Raw genomic sequence first — 20,611 nt, 5'->3', positions numbered from 1 at the left:
CAGAAGGATTAGGTACTATAGTGGGAATTAATTTTGCATTGTCCCTAAAATGTACATCATTTTCACATGCAGTGGTTAAGCACAGATTCATCAATTTTATGTTTGTCTTTCTTCCTATCATTGCATACAGTTCTGTAACACATTTAGTCCTGGCAGGACTAAGTCCTGCCCTCATGCTTTTTAACCATATCAGTTCTGTGCTATCTGCAGCTGATCACTGCCATTGACTTTTAGAATACTGATGGAAATGTGACTAATACTGGTCACTCTGGAGGATTCCCTTATGAGGGTCACCATTCAGTAATGATTCCCCACTGATGTTTATCACTATAGTACTTGACAGCCACTACTTGCAGTGTAAGTTCTCTTGACACTCAGTGTTACTTCAGCAAAAAATACCATTCACTAGCTAGTGAAAATCAATCCATCCAATGCCTTCACATTTTCTTCTAGTAACTGAACTTGCCATCTTGAAGGGTTTGTCCAACAAGATTTATTTCCCAGAAAGAACATACCATTGGCAAACTTTGTATTTTTCTGTTATCTGTCAAATGAATCCTGTACCAGCCTAACAGAATCATAGAATCAAAAAGGTTGGAAGAGACCTCAAAGATCATCAAGTCCAACCTGTCACCCAAGACCTCATGACTACTAAACCATGGCACCAAGTGCCACATCCAATCCCCTCTTGAACACCTCCAGGGATGGTGACTCCACCACCTCCCTGGGCAGCCCATTCCAATGGCTAACAACTCTCTCTGTGAAGAACTTTCTCCTCAACTCAAGGCTCAAAATTTCCAGAATCCTAACACTTGGCTGCAGTGTTCTTCAGTCTGTTCTAAGTTAATAACACAGCACGATGCCAGCCACTAACATCTCTAAGGGGACTGGCTGCATGCAAAGATGGATACTGTTCTTTTTTGTGCATCTTCTGGAACAAGCTGAGAATAAAATGTCTGAATATTGCTAAAAGCTTCCTGGCAGAGCCATAGCTGACTTCTACCAAACAGGCTTTTCACATCAACAGACTATTTGATTTCTAAAATCCAGAGCTGCAGAGAGTAATACTTTTCATTGTTTCTGAGTAAAAAACACAAACGGCAGACTGGGAAACAAGATTTTTGAAGCCCCAAAGTTTGAATAATGCAAAGGTGTTTTTTTTCATAAGATATTCTAAACCTTCCAGTTGGAAAGATCACAAATATCTCTAGAAGATTGATACCTGGGTAAAATCATGAGACAAAAGGTAAATGATTGGTATTTTTCTAATATCTTGTCAAGAAGGAAAAAAAAAAAATTAAAAGAGAAGTGCCTGGAGCATCCTCAAGGACTGAAAGTGAACCTGCAGTACCAGTGTGGTTTCACTCTGGCTAGACAGACAAGGCAACATTAAGTAAACTGAGCCTAGCAAAGTCATTAAGGCTTGGAAAAGGAAGACCAAGTTGGTGTCTGTTAACAAATAGTCTCTAACCCAGACCTGTCACTGTTTGGGAAGACAGCAGTGTTCTACGTGCTCAATAGCACTGAAATGCTAGAAAAGCTAAGTGGAAAAGACAAACTCTGTAGGAGAAAGTCTAAGAAAATGGCCTTTTTGTCTTTAAGGAATGTCATTAACTTCCCCAGCTGCTCTTACTGGCACTTCAGTAAACAGGAAAGTGTGTGCTGGTACAGTATGGTAGTCCTGCGTTACTTCAGGTAACACGTGGGAGATTCTTGCCCATTGCATAATGAATTAGAACTATTTCACAGTATCACAGTGCAGTATAGGCACTAGAGACTAAGTGCAGGGATAGGAACTGGAGTAGGAATAGCTAGTTCTTGAGACAAGTTCCAGTTAATCGTGTGTACGTAGATAACTGTGCATTGAGCAGTGATAAAGAGACCACCTTGAGGGTGTCTGTTGTAATGTTTTAATCCTGTGCTGAACTTGAAAGTTCCACTGAAGTAAATGAAATTTAAATATGTGCCCGTGCATTTTGCTCAGATTCAATTATGTCCTTAGTTAACTAATGTGAGAGGTCTTTGTAATTCTGATGTAATGTTTTAAGAGGAATCATATGACAGAATAACATAGGGCAGCATTGCAGGTCAAGCAGCACAGCAGATGTCCACTTTTCTCTTTAACAAACTTCAGGGTTTGTAGCCTTTTTCTAACAAGGAATTAGTCAAGAGAAAGCAGAGAAATGTTTGAGAATGAATTTGGGTTGTGCCTTGCAAATCCTAACAAAATAACCCATCCAAACTGCACTTAAGGCGTTGGCACTGTATACTTTATTATCATTAGAGTGTTCCCTATGGCAGTAACTTCATCCAAGAAGAATTTCAAGAGTAGTTGCATTAGCTATTGAAAAGCAATTTTTTACTTTCTATTGAGGCAAGATAGTTTTACGAATAACTCCGGAGTTTACTCCGAAGGCCATTTCAATCGTCCGTAGATCTTATGATATTATGTTACCTTCTTTCGTTTCAAATTCACAGCATAAGAAAGAAAAAAGAATGACATAAATTGGATGTTAGAAGAGTTCTGAAGATAGACATCAGAAGAATTCAAGAGTAAGAAGAGAACTCAGCATTATTTGTTATTTTTCCATCCTAAAGTAAAAAGAGAACAAAGCATCAAAAGCATCAGTAGTGCGAGTGAGCTCAAAGTCAGGACTATATATCATAGCATATAAAACAAGGGAGTTGGCACCACCAAAAGGTCTAAAGTCTTAGTCTGTGGTTTAAAGTCATTGATACTGCAGTCAGGAAGGTTCTTTAGGCCACAGAAAAGAATATGCAGAGCTATATGCATTTGTTGCAATAGACATTTTAGGTTTCACCCAGTAGTAGCCTTTTGGGTGAATACTCACTGGGATGAGTAAGTCTTCATGGAGCTACAAGAATTCAAGTCCACCGAGAGAAGGTTATGGATCAGGATCTTACACTCCTTTAAGCACTCACAGAAATAATATCTGTGAAAGCAGGGCAGGATAAGATGCATGCAGTTTATTGTGTCTTTCAATTGATTGAATGCAATTATATTCCATAGAGGAAAGTATATCCCTGTCTAATAACTTTAAGTCATCACTCTTTCTGTACTAGAATTTTAGTTGGTGTTAAAAATATTGCAACATTACCTTAATTGCAAAATTTTTAGTATAGTGATGCTGAACTTTCACGCATAATTTCTTCCCTTAATGCAGCTGAAAAGAAGTAATGTGTTTATTTGCATTGTGTTGGGCAGTAGCAATTATTTACAAGTTAAAATAGCAGAGCATATTTAACATTGCTATATGTTGTTTGCTGTCATTCAAAATGCGAAAGGTAAATTGGAAAAAATCTGAAGTCTTTGGTAATCAGAGGGGTTTACTTCACTTACAGAAGGAGAGAAGCAGCATATTGAGCATATTGTTGTCATATGATTTTTATTTTTGCCTGTAACATTTCCTGAGACATCGAGTCTAGTTCTCTGCCAGCACTGGAATTTTCTTGGTGTTATATTTTCATAGTGACTTATCCAGAAAATACCAGAGAATAAAGCAGCAGCCATGAAGAAATTCTGCAGTGATTGAAATCTGATTAGTTACATGAGGCTTTCATTTTTTTTCATTCCTATAGTTCTTTTTCCTCTTTTTGAGCCTTTCTGCCTTTCTTGTATCTGTTTTCTCATTTCCCTATTATTTTTCCCCTTCTGCTTCTGTTTGACCTCCTGTTGACCTAAAGAAAACTGTGTTTTAGTCCATAGGAGTGCATTGCTTTTATAGTATTAGTTCCAATATATGTTATAAACATTCTGGTTGCAGGCTACAGCTGAGGTGCACAAGACAACGTAGTTCTGAAGCACAATAAACCTCTTTTTTTTCTTATGCCCTAAGCCAAATAGGAGTTCAAGGCCATACCTCTTGACAGAAAATACGGTACCATCTCCTTCTCTATATGTGTCTGAGTGTATACATGTCTATGTATAGATAGAGATATGTATATATGTCCACATACATATTTATATCACTAGACAACAGTGGTAAGCAAGGTCTTAATTTCAGTCTGCAAATAGTTGTGGTTGTTTGGCTTTCCCATGTGAGGCTTGCTGTAAGTCTGTCTTAGTTTCCTTTTGGCTAATGAAACATGCAGACTCACTGAAAGGACCAAAGCTAGTGAGAGCCAGTTTAGCAAGATGTTTCCTTATAAACTATTTCAAAAAAAGAACCGTTCTGTGTAAAATAGTATGTGGAGTCGTTCTTGCAAGCTAGTCACTACAAAGACCAAAGGTCTGGGGTTCTGTTCTGCTCCCAGGTGCTGCCTCTTCTCTGTCACCTTTGCTTTGGTCCTGATGGAAGCTGTGGGGTTTTGAAGTGGGCTTGTGTTAGCAGTTTCCAGGAAGCACTTGGGGCTGGAAAGATTACATAGCTTTGATGCTGAGAAGATATAGCCCATTTCTGTCCAGTCTGATTCAAAGATCAAGTAACATGGTTACTGTTAGTTGCATTCAGTCATGTTTCTTTTGATTTTGCTTTCCACATCTAACAAGCAGGGATTTGTCATACAGCAGTTGATTTTTATTAACATGAAAAGTTGTCTTATGGAAAAATGCACACTCAACAGGGAAAATGTTTAGCTTTCTTGCAGAAAGGCAGAGCTGCAAAGCCTGAAGTTCTTTAGGAAATGGGATTGCTTTACTTTAAATGAGGGGGCATTAAAAGAGCCATCCTTCTGCAGTGCCATCCATCTGAAACCAGCCTATGTTTGCATTTTTCCTTGGCTATTTGATGGCTACATCAAAGGAGTACAAAAGGTGAAGTGGCACAGTAAATGACACTGGGAGCATCATTAGCTTTTGGGGTAGCATTCTTCTGGAAAATGCAGTGTCTCAAAAAATGTGCCATATGCATGGCTCGGTCCCAGATCTTCCAGCAGTCTGATACTGGCAAGGGAGGGCATCAGTAGCCCCCCTGGGAAGTGGGCTGGGGAGATTTCCTTTTCTCCTCATTGTTGGTTTTTATTTCTATTTCCTATTCCTCTCTTTTTCTAAGTCATTTAACGCTGTTCTGTGCAACAGAGGGGAGCATCTGGCCCCAAGTAAACACCCAATAAAATAAGTGGGGGAAGTTCACAGCTCCCTTGGTGCTATTGCGTCTGTCTGTCTGGTTGTGGACTCAACAAGATAACCATGCATCAATTTACATTGTCCAGGCTATCTTCACAACCAGAAGTGCTTGAAACCTTATTTTAATAGAAGCTTAGATTCTAGAGAATACTGTAAAATCTCTCCAAAGGCTCCAAATCAGCAATTCCATCTGTGTTTCTGCAAATGTAGAGGAACAATGCCCCAGCTGATTATGCAAACAGAATGAAAATAGTTATTTTAAAAGTGCATAAAATCAATACTTTGGGGGAAACAAGTCAGCTGTGTTTATACTCAGCATATAGCAGACATTTTGTTTCTTTGTCTGAAAAAATCATAGGAAAGCAAGGATTGCAAGTGAAATAAAACAGCCCATCATACAGTGGAACAGGGGGGAACTGGAACATCAGATGCCTCAGCAGAGGCTTAGAGCATTTTAGGTTCCTTTTGAGAGAATATAAATTATATTGAGGTTGATATATTTCTACATTGTTTGAAGTTGAAGCCAAATATTCTCAGCACAGAGGGAATAGCTTGCATCCCATTGCTGATCATGAAAAGTATATAACTAAATCCATGTCTGTGGTGCTGAAAATTTCCTCCTAAATGCTGTCTATTTTGGACTGATGGAATTTTTTTGCAAGTGTTAATATGAAGGTGGGGAGGGTGTATAAGTACATACTAATGTTCTTCTTATACAGTCAGGATATATTGCTTATATACATATTATTTTTTAGAAAGGAAACAAAGCACCTGAGAAACAGGCTTGAAATGGAACAGTTTGTAGACCTACAGGTTAAATTGGATTAAACTTCATCTTTCAGCAAATGCTGTGTTATTTATTCAGTGTTTCTCTAGGGGATTTCCCTACACTTTATAGAGAGTGGTGATGTTTCTTAATTAAAAAATCAAACAAACATGGAATGGAGGCTGCTCCACGCAGCCTTCCTCTTGTGGGAATAGGAGGTGCACTGATTTTTCTTGTGGCCAGTTTCTACATCTCTTGGACAGAGGCCACAAAGGAGAGGACAAACTCTGTCTGGGGAAGTTAGATTCACATCATGCACCCCATGCCAACACTCTTCTCCTTGGCATTGCATCTGCTTCAGTGCCATCTACTAGTATTCCCCTTTGTAGGGTAGAGTTGGTGGACATGGTGAGGAATATCATTGATGAAGGTCATCAAAAGTATCTGTTGGGTAGAATTTTGTTTACTAATTCACCCACAGTAGTGATGAATATATCACAGAAAAGAATTTCTTGTGTCCTCTTTTCCTCCATTCTTTCCACACAGAGCTGGAATGTTTCTGGGGTTTTGGGGGGTTTGTTTTACAATCCCCACTCAGTAGCTGGAGATAATGTGCAGCACATCTTTATCCTTTCCCATAGTTTGTCAGCTAAATAGTTTAGAAAGACAGAACTATATTTTTTACAGACTTTAATTAATACCATAGCCAAAAAAAGTATTGAAAATTTGTTCTGGCTTCTCTACCGTTAAGGCAAAGCAAAGCATTCTTTAAAAATAGGTTGATGAGTTTTTCATGTATTTCTGCAAGTAGATGCAAAATGCTTTGGTGCACCACTTAAAATCTTTTTGCAGTTGAACTTCACCAGGGCTTTGGTTGCTGTTATTTCAGTATTTGAAGAATGTTAACAATTTAAGCTTTTCCTATATTTATACATTTTGAGTAATAATTGAAATATGGCATTTTCAAGTTTGTATCACTGTCACTTAAACCTCTTCAGTATATCAGGAGTTTCTCCTGCTTTTCTGTGAAACAGCAAAATGCACTCTGTAGGACAGTGTTAGAAGATGGACTCTATTGCAAAGACACTCTGTAGAAGTACACACCAAAATAATGCTTGCTTTCAGGCTATGCTACCAGTGATACCTCAGGATGTTTTAGCAGCATTCTTACTTCCAATAGCATGGCTGATTTTAGAGGCAGTGACTGTAAACTTTGGCTCTGTAGTAAGGGCCAAATGCATCAGTGACATGGGTCACTAACAGCTTTTGAAAGAGGCAGACAGGGAAGATCTTCTAATGTGCCATTGTCTTCATGTGTACTTGCAAGCTTGTGTGCAACTGTGGTTTTTTTCTTGGTTTAAAATTTAACTGATATTGGCTCCCTCCCTTCTTAAATCTGACATTCTCAAGTTTCCTATCTGGAAACAAATTCATTTTATCCCTTCTAAAAATGCAGTCCTGGTCTCAGCCATTACTTATGGCCAGGCACACTCTAGTTACAGCACATGAAAGAATATCAGCAGTGACTTAATGTAAATAGGACAGACTCCTTGGGAATGCACTGGGGAGTAGATGTTTAAATGAATGAAGCACTGCTCTCTTTCCATCTGACCACTTCATTTCACTGCCTGTTTGGGACCAGTACTTCTGAATCTGGTTTGCAGAGTCAAATATTGATGTCAATTCCTTTTTTTGGTTCTTAAAAGGCAGAGTAAACATGGAAAGTTTTCGCTTGTGCTGTTGTCACAGTAGGGACAAGCTTGGAACAACTGGAAAGAAATCCTCTTTTCTAAATTTGACAACTTCCTGATTGGTTCCTTGGTTTAATGTTTAGATTGAACTCAATAACTTGCAACCCACCACAGACCCTAAATCACAATACCTTATTTAGGTTCCTAAGTAATTATTCTTATTTGCATTAATCACATTCATCACCAGAACCTGAGGCCACCTCCTGGCTTATGTGCATTCCTGTTCCTGACGACAGAACAAAGTGTTTTGAGTATCCTGATACTTGTACTTAGTAGTTGCAAAACTTAACTCTTAGAAAGAAGACTGTTTTCCAAATCAATGGCTCACACATTACTGTAAAATATATCGATTAAAAACAAAGCATAATGTTAGTCATTTAGTCAGTAGAGTGATGCAATACTGAAATAAATTTATCCTTTGACTTTTGCATTAACCTTTTATTGACTGCTTGCATACTCATAATTAACACACACTTTAGCTAGCTTGGTTAATTTTAGCATCGTGATCAGTGTCCTCTAATGTAGCTGACACCCTGATCATCAAAATGTCACTGCAGCCCAGGGGACCATAACCAGGCAGCTGTCTCTCTTGGTGAATATACACCTGCCCATACTGAAGTCAGCCACCCTCCAAGGGAAAGTGTCTTACGTTGTCACGCAGGCATACAAGTTTTTGTCATGACTTAGTGCAGCTTACATAACTATTCAGATTTTGGTAAATACCAATGAACAAAGTTCATTTGGCAAAAATAGACCCCAAAAGAGAGAAAATAAATGAAATCTGTGAAATTTACAGGGAAGAGGTAGTAAGAATGTGTACCACAGCAGTAACTGGCACAGGTCTTGATTGTTATAGCTAGAAGGTAGGAAACATCAAGTTTTGTGCATTTGGCACATCTTTAGACAAATCATCCTTTCTATACTATGTTGGTGACTATGTATTATCAAGGTGGTGAAGCTGAATTGCTCTGAAATAGATCAAGGCAATTTCTCTGTTCTTCTGCTGCAACTAAGGTATGAAAGATGTCTTTTGATTTGGCATCTGTTCTGTAACTCAGAGCATGAGTTATTTCCACTCTTTACACATTTTGTGCATAGAGTATGCACAGATATGATCTACTCTCTTTTGGAGATTTGACTTTATTAACTCAAGTAATAGTTTTAAATTGATATATGACATTTTAATTCACTTACAATATTAAAAAACTTGGTACTTTCCCACTGCCGTGGTCCTTTGATTTTCACAGTATTTCTCACATGGAGCCTCATGAGGTTTTCAGTGTCTGGGAAAAGACAGGATTTCTGTTTGTCCTGAGTTGTTATTGCTAACTTACTTTACCTATCTTTTCCCAGATACAGAGCAATTTAAAATCTGTGCAATTACTGTGCCTTTGATTGTTTGCTTCAGTTAAAAATATTGCCCTACTTCTGCAGGATCTTTAGGTCTCAGTCTAATACAAATGAAAGACCTTGTAGGAACAAATTCTTCTACAGAAATGTATTAAAATCACTAGCAATACACTCATCTGCAAAGAATTGTTCTTGCACCCTAGCTCTGAGTCAGAAAGCACACTTGGATGGCTTCATCCAAGCTTGTGGATGCCCTTCAAGTGAATGACTTGATGAACTGTGCAGTGATGACTGTGTGGAATCCAGCCCTGTATCTTTACATACAATGTAAATGTGAGTTATTTATCAAAATGTGACACAGATTGCACATATTTAGCAAATCTGACACAGATTGGTCACAATAGGTGACTCAAAAAATGCCAAGTCCACTGCTATTCCTGTTAGGAATTGAGAAGAAAGCAATAGAAATCCTGTCAGAAAGACCAAGGAGTTGTGGGATTGCAGGACTTGGGATAGTACAGCATTGTTTTCCTCTTTTTTATACTTTTGCAGTACACTGATGTGTTTCTGTCATCAGGCTTAGACAGGAAGTTTGAGGACCTGACACACTTCTTCCAGTTCTTCCCATGGAATGTGATATGGCTAAAACTTCCCAAGCGTATGACTGCCTGGAAGTTAAGGCACACACTTAGTTGTGGGATGACCTTCCAGAGATGGCTCTGCTGGTAAATAAAAAAAAAAAAGAAAAAGTAGTGAAAAGGAAAGAAATGAAAGTGACAACTAGAACAGATGCTCACGGGCTGTCTGGTCACAGTATCACTGTAACTGCTGCGACATTTGCAGCAACCCAAGTGCTCAGGCCCCAAATGTGAGGGGAAAGCTAGTCAATCATTCATGTGAGAGGACAACACAAAAAGACACATGAAATGTAAAATAAAGGGCTCTGAAATGGTGAGGAAGCCAGAAGTTGGTACATTTTCTCTCTCAGTGAAAACTGTGTTGTCAGTGGTAGATGTGTGTGAAAGAGAATGTTTATTATTGTTATTGTAAGTTGAGTTTTGCAGACCACATAACATGCCTGCAATATTTACTAGCTGAGCTTCCTGATTTGTCATCTGCAGTAATCTCAACTGAAGTGCTTGAGCTGGAGTATCATATACTACCCAGCAAATTGAGCATATTCTTTTGTGCCAAGACAGAAAATCAAGCAAGATTTTAAAAGCCTTGTAGAGTTATGCTGTAATTAGTTTCACCTTCCTCTGCATATTAATTTTCTCCTGTTTCTTTATATAATTTGGGAACTGTCTTCAGAACATGATGGCACAATCAGTTAAGTACCTCTCAGAACTCATACACTAAACTGCCTTTGCTCTAACAACTATTATAAAGCAGCCAGAAAAACAAATCCTCTGTTATTCTGTACAGTGCAGCTTATCAATGCAAACAGTTTAATATTTATGCTAAGAGGATTGTCACAAGTAGCTTCTGTTCCTTTAATTCTTGTTTTAAATAAATAATGAGAACATTTAAACACATTACTCTTCTCAGGGCCCTGAGGTCGGCTAATCTTATTATTTATGAAGTGATGTGTTACATAATAGTACTTAGTGCATGTTAACAGATGCTATTATCAGGGGCTGATGTGGAGAGCTGAAGATATATTGGAATGTTACGTGTTAATACTGTCCTTGTAGTGTAATGTACGATGGATTGAGTGCCCAGGATGCTGGTGCTGCAATTAACCACACACCAACATGGGTGTAAAGCTGAAGTATGTTTTCTCATGGGGATTATGCTGCCATTAATAATTCCCAAGAGAAGAAGACATCTTTCATTTAGAAACAGTCTCTTCCAGAAGTCCAGCCATGTAGATAAGGAAGTTGCATGTGTCAGTGTTTTCAGAATTAATCTTACTGAGGTAAAAGACACAAATGTGTTTAAAACAGCTGTAAAGTTGTTGCAACAATTATGTGCTTTATAGATTATGATTTTTTTAGATGTCTTGTACAAGGGAAAAGTGTCTTTCTACAATTTGCTTGCTATCTCTTTGAAGAACTCAGTAGATCTGCAGTATATACCAAAATTGTAGTAATTCTCAACATTTTCCTTTTGTCTCCTTTCATTGCAAACATTAATTAATCAGCAACATGCAAATTGTTTGAGGAGAGGGGAAGATAAAGGGGGAAAAGTCCTCCTTGAATTGTAACAACTTTTTTATTTTGATGCAGTATGTTGTATCGCAGCCTAATCTTAAAAGAGGTGATGGTTGCCACTTAGAGAACTTTTCTCTGCAGGCTGCAGTTCAGTTGAATATTATAATTAGACTTCACTGGTATTGATGAATAATCCATTTAATAAAAAACACTGTAATTTAAACATCTTCTCTGGAGACTAACATACACTAACCTCTTAATTTAATTTTATTGAAGTTTTGCCCACCTATTCATCATTGGAAGTTGTTATTAACCTCCATTTCCATTTATCTTTATAGAATTTTCTCTTTTTATATTGCTTTTTTTTCAGAGCTAAGCAGGTTGATACACTTGTAAATCTCCAGAATCTACAAAGCTAGTCCGGCTTCTTTAATATTGTTTAATCTATCCCCCCTGACCTTAATGCAGTAAATTCAGTTTAATCTTTCTCAATAATCTAGTAATACATTGGAAAACTGGCAAACATTTAAATCTGATAATGGTTTAATCACATACTTTAAATAACAGCTGAGATAATGAAAAAATAATTCACCATACAAAGGTACACTAACTGAGTTTTCTCTGTGATTGGCTTCTTGAGAAATCCCTATAGAAAATACAAAGCCTACAACAGAAATCAACTTGACTGGAAATGAACAATCCATTTGGTCAGATGTGGTACTTCTGGTTTAGTATCATCTTTCTCCTTAAATTAACGCACAAATGTATCTTTGCTGAGTATTCAGTTTCTTGATACACTTTTACTTACACAGTTCATCTGCTTACCTTTCTTTTTCAGATGCCAGTCAGAAGCAGCAGAGAACCTACCAGAAGACCAGAAACCAGAATGCCACCCCTTCTGGAGAGATGATGGATGTAATATGCCACTGCCATATGATCTTGAAGAAGTAATTGCTAATCTACAGTATCTTGTTCAGAGGATAGAATAACAAGTGACCTTCCAGCCTCAAATTATTGATGCTCATCATTTGGAGAGAAACCTTTTAGTTTAACATGAATCTCTTCAGCATTATGATTTCTTGATCATGTGTTATGTATTAATGCAGTCTTCACACAGTACCTTAGTTACTGTTTCATAATAAAAGACCCAAATTTACAGAAACAGGTAGTGTTTAGGACCTGAAGTACAGAAAACCAGCCTCAGTTCCTTTTTCCTCCACTATAATTCTCATTACCCTACAGGCCATGGACATCCATGTTTCCACAAGTTCCCTCAGCAGCTTAATTTCAGCTTCCATGAGCATAGCTCATGCCTGTGACAAAACAGAATCCACAACCTGAGCATCCTAATGAGAGGCCATCGCCATCTTGCAATGAGCCTGATGGATATCTCTAGAGTAGGCCTGTGACTTCTTCATCCACTAACACAGACGGAAGTGCAGGGGATGGTAGAGAAAGTTCTTTACGCAATGGCTTCTCATCAGAGCGGGGTTTTTTCAGATGAGGAACTCTGGAGGAACATCCTGACACAGATCTCAAGACTTTCTTACTGGAAAGTATAGGGAGAGATTTCTGATGTGAGTCGACATCTCCTGGACTCCCTGGTACTCGGAATTCGATTCCCAAACATTAACTTTGTTTCTTCACGTTGTGACTCCTATTCTGAGGCCAGGTTTCCTAGTGCATTATCTGAAGAGCTGATGTACTTAAGTAAGGGTTTCTATCTGGGGTATCAGGTCCTCTGACAGATTAGATCAGCAACCTGAGCAACACAATCTCGTTAAAGACATCCCTGTTTGTGGCAGGGGGAAGGTTGGACTAGATGACCTTCAAAAGGTCCCTTCCAACTGCAAGCATTCTGTGATTCTGTTTCTTGTGTGATACTGGGCATTGTAGCATCTGTGTTGATTTACTGAGATATGTGAGAACAAACCCAGAAGACTATGAGACATGAAGCTCTTTGTGATCTATTTTGTAGTACCACACTATAGAAAGAACAATTCTATATTGGACGATACAGGGCACTCCTGAAGGAGAGATTTTTCACTTGGTTAAGTTGCTATTTTAACTTGAGCTGGTGTATGTCTTTGCCTTAGCCATGAAAAGCAGAAGGAAGTCATGGTGATGCAGCACTCGGTCTGTGTTACCACTACTAAAGAAACCAGTAAGACCCAGAACTTGGCATTGCCACCGAGAAATGAATGTGCCTCCTGTGTTAATCTTCTGTTTAACATCACTGCTGAGGCTAGGCTCACCCAGAGCATACCAGTATCCTGTACTGGCAAAGTGCTCTGTGTGTGCATGAGGCTTGAACTGCCCAAAACTGTACTTTTGACAACATAACGTCTGCCAGACCTCCCAGGAGCTAAAGAAGCTGTGCCAGCAAAAAATCAGTTTTAGTGGTATAAAACTGTGCCCACACCTTCCAGCTTTTGCCAGGACAATTACATCAAGTAGAGTTTGTACTTCTTAACACCTTTGACATAGCTATGCCAGCAAAAGTGTGAAGACCTGCATCAAGCATTTTTGTTGAGGTCCTGGAGTGCTGTGAAAATGGTTAGCCACCCTGTAAGAATGTACAGGCTCTCTGAAGAATAAATTATTATTTACAGGAGATCTGAGTGTATTATAACCTTGATCCACACATTTATCTATTGTCTCTTGCACCACAGATTTATTTTTTTTTAACATCTTGAAATACTGTGTTATGGGCATAGCTTTTCCTTTCCTGCACTAGCAAAGCTGGCTTTACCAGTGGGCAAATAGCATCTGTTTGGATGAATGCCACACTAAATACTGTTTACTTTGGAGATCACTTAAAGAAAAGCAAGCTGAAGATGTGGGAATTCTGCTTTTGAAAAGGCAGTTCTCACAGAAACAGATATTGCTCTGGAAATGAGCAAGATGAATTCAAACAAGCTAATGATGTAACATGGTTAACACAGCGTTTGAGGGGATTATTTGTTTGTTTATGCTGTTACTTTATGATTATTTTGTGTTTAATTAAGCGCTGCTAGAAACCATGGGGATCACAGTATTGAAATGAATCTGACAGCCATAAAGAGTCGAGCAGGCACATCAGTGTTGCAGTTTGTGGCTGACGTGGAGGCATAGCTATTAAAAAAATGATTGGCAAATTATTTCCAGCAGTAGTGAAAAAAAAACCCATACTGTTGTTTTTTTTCTTGCTTTAGGAGACTGCTGGCAGCAATAGTAGAATTGTCTATGCTGAATATTTAAGTTAGTGTATTAGCTGAGCTAGTACTAGCCTCAGTGCATCTAGACAATGCACATTTGAGCTACGGGTGGCAATGACAGACAAACACCTTTGGAATGGATAAGAACTAAGGTTGGCTGGCAAAATACCAATGATCAAGTGGTTAAAGAGGACTGATGTGTTGCATTTCAGTCTCACATCATCTAAGTAAGTGTAACTTGGTTGAGCTCATTTTAAATACAAAAGCAGTAGAAGATTTTATATGTCCAAGGCCCACAGGAACTGACAGCAAAGGTATGAGTAAGGTTGATGGAACTGTTAGAAGCATATAGCATTACCAAAGGGCACCCCAAAAGGAGAACATGGCTAAAGGTAAATCCCTATTAATAAAATAATAAAAGATGAGTGTAAATTATTGCTGTTTGGATTACAGGCTAGAAATAGACAAATACTTCAAAGATTTCTTTATTCAAATAGCTATAATTTAGCTCATGTTACCATGATGCTTTAGCAATCTGTTTATATTCCAGCATTAAATACCCCATTTTCATTTTGGATGAGCTGAAAGACACAGCCTCAAATGGATGTTCTGTGTATAGCAACTGTTTGCCAAGTCTGGATGCTCTAGAGGTATGAGGACCAAGGTCAGTTATTTTCAGGGAAGAGGTGAGAGCATAAATTAGCTTCTAACATTAGATTCCATGATTCTTTTTAAATGGTGAAGATCATGACTTTGCTTACATTTACTTTTCATCAGCCATGAAAGAATTAAGGTAGAATAGTTCACTTGCACATGTGCGTCAGGCTAAATGGATTACAGAAGATACAGATCTGTTTGCCTGTCTGCACTTGACTTTAGACAATATTCATCAATTTTATAAAAGCTACTGACTAAACATGGAACCAATACAAATGAAATGCTGGAGGCAAGGGCTTCCTTTTAAAAATCTGATGCAGAGCTGGTTTTACACTGATAGGAGGAAAATGTTGGCAGAAAATGAAAAAACTTTTCTTGTTTCTGTAATTTGGAGGATGAAAGGTAAAGGCCATTTTAAAGTATTTGATAGAAAACTGCTGTGTTGTGCAATGTAATTAGAGATGTTTTTATAATGCCTTTTTTCATATCTCTGTATGAAAAATGTTTTATGCTGTACATCTTTCTTTATAAAAGGTTATGTAAATAATAATTAAAAAAAAAAATCTCGATACAGAATACTTTAAAGGCATCATGCTTGTTCTCTGAGCTTTACAGCAGATCCTGGTTATCTAAAGTGTAAATAAGAATGTCATGAGTAATCACTGACTGGAAACTGTCCAGAATGGGTAATATGAAACATAATAAATATCCAAATCAGCTATTATCATCTGGATATACTTTTAATTTCACTGGTAATTATGCATGGTGAACTTTAAAATCATGCTGGACTTAGTGCTGTGGGACAGATACAGGGCTTCCAGTGACATAATAGGATAAAAGGAAATGAAAAGAACACTGAAATCCATCATGAAAGGTTTCTAAACTGTTGTGGTTCTTGTGATAAGAGTGGGCAGTGCTCCTTTCTCAGTTCTTATGGTGATACTTCATTAGTCCTCTGTCGTCCAGTGGAGTGTGAGCTATTGTAACACAGATTAAACTAGCCCAGGAGCTGATGTCTAAGATGGCATGAGAGAAGAAGAGAGATGAAATACACATGAGATGCAAGGGATATGCCTTCTCAAGGCCACAGTTTCATTGACTGAACTCATATGGGAGTCATTGGGCAGTAACTTGTACAGTGCAGGTCAAGAACTCTCCCTTAATTGTTACCACCTGGTGCAAAGTTAATATTGGCTGCAGCTCATCTTCTGAACTATCCCACCAGTGAGCTGCTGTGGGGAAGAGTCAGACAAACAAACAGAATGCTGTTCTTAGCGAGGTTCCTCATCCAAAAAAAAAGACAACCACAGCACTCCCCAAAGCAGGATGAAAAGCTCATCCCCACACCAATCAAGCATTACAGAGTGGGAGCTGTTACCTAACAATGAAACACTTGGGCAAAACCACCAACATTGTGTTTCTGAGGACTCCAAACCTGACCAATTCTGGCTGTCACCTCACCCCACCTATAACAGCAGAGGCAATCCTGAACAGAACCATTGTCCTCTTTCCAGTCCGGAGACTCACTGCCTTCAGAGTGGCTGGGTTTGCATCTTAATTTATATTCATCTGTCCTCTTCACCTTAGCCTGGGGGCATTCATTGAACAAGAGAAGATAATTTATACAATTGCTAGAAGACTGTACTTAGTAAGGCTGCAGAACTGGCTGAGTAACACGTTAAATGAAAGTCAAGAAAGAACAGATAAAACTATCTCATTAAAATGCTGATGTTTGGGTGTAAGCCCTTCACACATGACATGAAAATTATGATTTATCTTCTTGTTGCTTTGGGGATAGCATTCTTAATTCACATGATAGAAAAGGATGTACCGTAGTTTACGTCCTCTAATACTCCACTGGTTTTACTCTGTCCATAATGAATCAAAATTGGGTCACAAAAGTTGTTCTCCTCCCCCTCCATAATGTCACATACTTGCTTTCATGCCAACACATCTTGGTTTGATTAGTCCCCTTGATTAGAGGCTAAAGTAAAAAGTCAGGTGTATAGGATTCCCATTATCCTTTATTTCACTGCTTCTAAGAACAGGTCAGATAGAGTTATTTCAGTGAAAATGTGATCAACTTCTGTTTACCATTAACCTTCAGTTTTCTTAAAATCAAATCAGGGCTTGGTAGGCAGTTATTTTCATACACATCCCTTGATCAGTGGAACAATCTGTCAAAAGCCATTAAAGCCCCTACTAGGTTGCATGGCATTCAAAGCTAAACTATCCAATCATTTTAAAGGGCTGTGATGATTGTTTTTAATATAGTATACATTGATTCCTCTTTCTGAGAGGTAACATAACTTTGAAACTAAGCATGTATGACTAGGGCTTTTTGCTGTCCAGCATGTCCTGAGAAGCTTGGTTTCTTGTGGAAGATTAATGTTTACATTTTGGGGGGGGGGAGGGGGGAGGGGAAATGCAGTGAAATCTCCTGCATATTCTCAGAAGGAAACTTCTCCATTTTTCCCTACTTCGTTGTATCCATCATGGTGTAATGTATATGGGATGAGGTGAAATTTTCCAAGCTCAAAAGCTTCACTGAAAAATTTGACATCAAATTGTAGTAACCCTTTCAAGTGGGTTTTTGTCTTAAGATCTCAGGATGGTTTAACAAGGGAAACTGAGGCAGAGGTCAAAAGTGCAGCTGGGTTCTTACTGCTAACACTGCAACTGAGCACATGTAACTCTTTGTCGCTGGCATGTCTCAAATACTTTCAGTTAATCAGCTCAGTTTGCAGATTAAAGATGCATCTGCAGAAATTTTTTTCTCCAAAGCTATATCTAAAAGCAGAGGTGGAATCTGTTCTGTTCATATTTAACCTATCTTTCAAACCTCCTAATGTTTGATTAAACTTTCCAGGGATTCTTTTACTTATATGCTGAGTCCCTGAGCTCTAAATGGGAAAAGTAAATTTTATTTGAACTATCAAATTATTCCATGGAGAATATGCAGATGTGCAGTATATATTACAGCTTAATACAATACAATGCACACTTTTTAAACTCTGCTTTAAGTATGTCCACTGCACACCCCACAGGGTGGTATAACTGCTGTGCTAGGATCTCTCAAGAAAGTACCCTGTGAGTATTTAGGGGCTATCAAGGGGGAAATGTGTTGCTGGAATAAACTGGAATGCTGGTTATGCACCTGTCAACACTTTTGTATGGTAACTACTTAGTAATCTGATAGTACTTTACTGAAAGCACTACTTTTACTAGTTATCTTGATGACCATCCTAATTATTTATTGCTCAAATATTATCAAAGCATTCTTTCATTGCTGTTCTTTCTCTTCTACCCACCAATGTCCTTTTTTTCCCTTTTGTCTCAGTATTAACAGTAATGTTATTAACAAGTTGTGTTCTTTGTTAGACTGACATAACTTTAGAGTGAGAAAGTGGTTGGAGAGTGGCCAGGCAGAAAGGGACATGAGGGTACAAGTCAATACTAAGCTGAACATGAGCCAGCAGTGTGCTCAGGTGGCCAAGAAGGCCAGTGGCATCCTGGCCTGTATGAGGAACAGTGGCCAGCAGGAGCAGGGAGGTCATTCTGCCCCTGTACTCAGCACTGGTTAAGCCACACCTTGAGTACTGTGTCCAGTTCTGGGCCCCTCAGTTTGGGAAGGATGTTGACTTGCTGGAGCGTGTCCAGAGAAGGGCAACAAAGCTGGAAAGGGGTTGGAGCACAAGCCCTATGAGGAGAGGCTGAGGGAGTTGGAGTTGCTTAGCCTGGAGAAGAGGAGGCGCAGGGGAGACCTCATTTCTCTCTACAACTACCTGAAGGGAGGTTGTAGCCAGGTGGAGGTTGGTCTCTTCTCCCAGGCAACCAGCACCAGAACAAGAGGACACAGTCTCAAGCTGCACCAGGGGAGGTTTAGGCTGGATGTTAGGAAGAAATTCTTCATGGAAAGAGTGATTGGCTTTTGGAATGGGCTGCCCGGGGAGGTGGTGGAGTCACCATCACTGGAGGAGTTTAGGAAGAGACTGGATGAGGCACTTGGTGCCATGGTTTAGTTGGTTAGATAGTGTTGGATGATAGGTTGGACTTGGTGATCTCAAAAGTCTTTTCCAACCTGGTTAATTCTATTCTATTCTATTCTATTCTATTCTATTCTATTCTATTCTATTCTATTCTAAAATCTTAAAACTATATATCAGACACCACACTCTCCAGTACAGTTATTTACTAAACAATTTATTAGAAAGCTTTTGCTCCTTGCATATTTGATACTACTATATCCTATTTTGTTAAGGACTATTTGCACAATACTTCAAGGTACATGGTGATATTGAAGTTTGTGTTACATATTTGATCATTTTACTGATATTTATAAATAAACTGCTTAAAGAATCCATTTGTCTATCACCTCCAGAAGGTGTTAGGTCTTGTCTTCAATAGTGCATTGTTGCAGTGCATGGAGGAACAGAAGTGTGTTTTCCACACCATCTAATTTCAGGTGCCTACATGAGGAAATAATTTCTATAAGCTTCCTATATACTGAATAGCAAGAGATGAGCCTCTTCAGACCAGCAAACCCAAAAGTGCACTGACTCTACTGTTCAGTGGGACATCTCTCTCCACCTGAACTGTATTGCAAGTCCAAGTTCAGGGGCATGTTTGACTCATCTGCTTATGCTGACATCTTAGTAGTGGTAGATAAAAGACATCATGGGGAGTTTCTTTAAATAAATAGAATTATATTCTGGTTATATTGCAAATCTTCTAGTAAGGAAGGCAGATGAATTTCTGTTACTTTGGTAAGGCTCATACCATAAATGGACATCACTGACTTCTATCTGCTGTAATAATGTTTTCCTTCAGCAAAAATTTATGACTCTGCTACTAAACTTAGAAGATATTTTTCTAGTTGTGCAGCCTCATGCTTTCCACATTTGACACTAACTTTTACATTCTGCCTAGTAAGAACTCCATGCCTATCAGCACTGCATCAACCTGTTTGAGTGTCTAAACCGTTTGTTCTGTTGTTGCAGTAGAGTTTGCAACTTAAAACTTACCTAGTCATGTTAAGCAAGGCAATATCAGAGATGTGTCTTGCATGTATAGTAATAGGTGGTGAGTTTGTAGTGCCTGTTTTTTCTAGGGAATTTAGTTTCATAGTTTTATCTCCCACTCACTACAGATTTTTCTGGAGGTTTCTGCTGTATCAAAGGAACAGTTACCATCTGTTACCTCCATCTTGGGGCTGTGGATAGCATAAAGTCCAAGTTACCCCAGATTTGGGTCACATAGCAAAGCAAGGACCAGTACTGCAAATTTCCTTTGATACTCTGAAGAGTGCCCTTGCAGAGTACAGCAGAACAATTTGATGTGGCCACAAGGCTGAGATGCACTGCAGTCTTCTGTATTACTTGGAGATCCCTTAATGCCGAAGGCTGTGTGTCCAAGCTATTCTGCATTGCTAGGTTCCAGCCAAGAGGTGATGAAAGTATGAATAACAGAGGCCAGGTCTTTCCCTGCCAGGTTGGAATGGAGTCTCCAAGACAAAAAGAATTGACCACATTATTCATAGATACTCCAGCTTAGAGTCATCAAGGCATCCAAGAAGAAAGAACTTTGATTTCTCAGCCTGGAACATTCTTTCCTTAGCTTTAGAAGTTGTTTAATCGATTTAAGCAGAATCA

The 20,611-nt window shown here is 38.7% G+C and overlaps 1 protein-coding gene across 2 annotated transcripts in view; it reads left to right on the top strand.

Moving 5' to 3' along the window:
* Positions 1-15,673, top strand: part of FTO (FTO alpha-ketoglutarate dependent dioxygenase) — a 231,318-nt gene extending 215,645 nt beyond the window's left edge. For both annotated transcript variants that reach the window (XM_068150507.1, XM_068150506.1), the window contains one exon: positions 11,945-15,673. In XM_068150507.1, the coding sequence (XP_068006608.1) occupies positions 11,945-12,095 (151 nt within the window). In that variant the 3' untranslated portion in view covers positions 12,096-15,673. The remainder of the gene's footprint in view (positions 1-11,944) is intronic.
* The last annotated feature ends 4,938 nt before the right edge of the window (positions 15,674-20,611 follow it).

The sequence above is a fragment of the Melanerpes formicivorus genome, unplaced genomic scaffold, assembly GCF_026170545.1.
Source record: "Melanerpes formicivorus ecotype bairdi unplaced genomic scaffold, bMelFor1.0.p_v2 SCAF_20, whole genome shotgun sequence".
NCBI lineage: Eukaryota > Metazoa > Chordata > Aves > Piciformes > Picidae > Melanerpes > Melanerpes formicivorus.
This window is presented reverse-complemented; position numbering and strand designations above follow the sequence as displayed.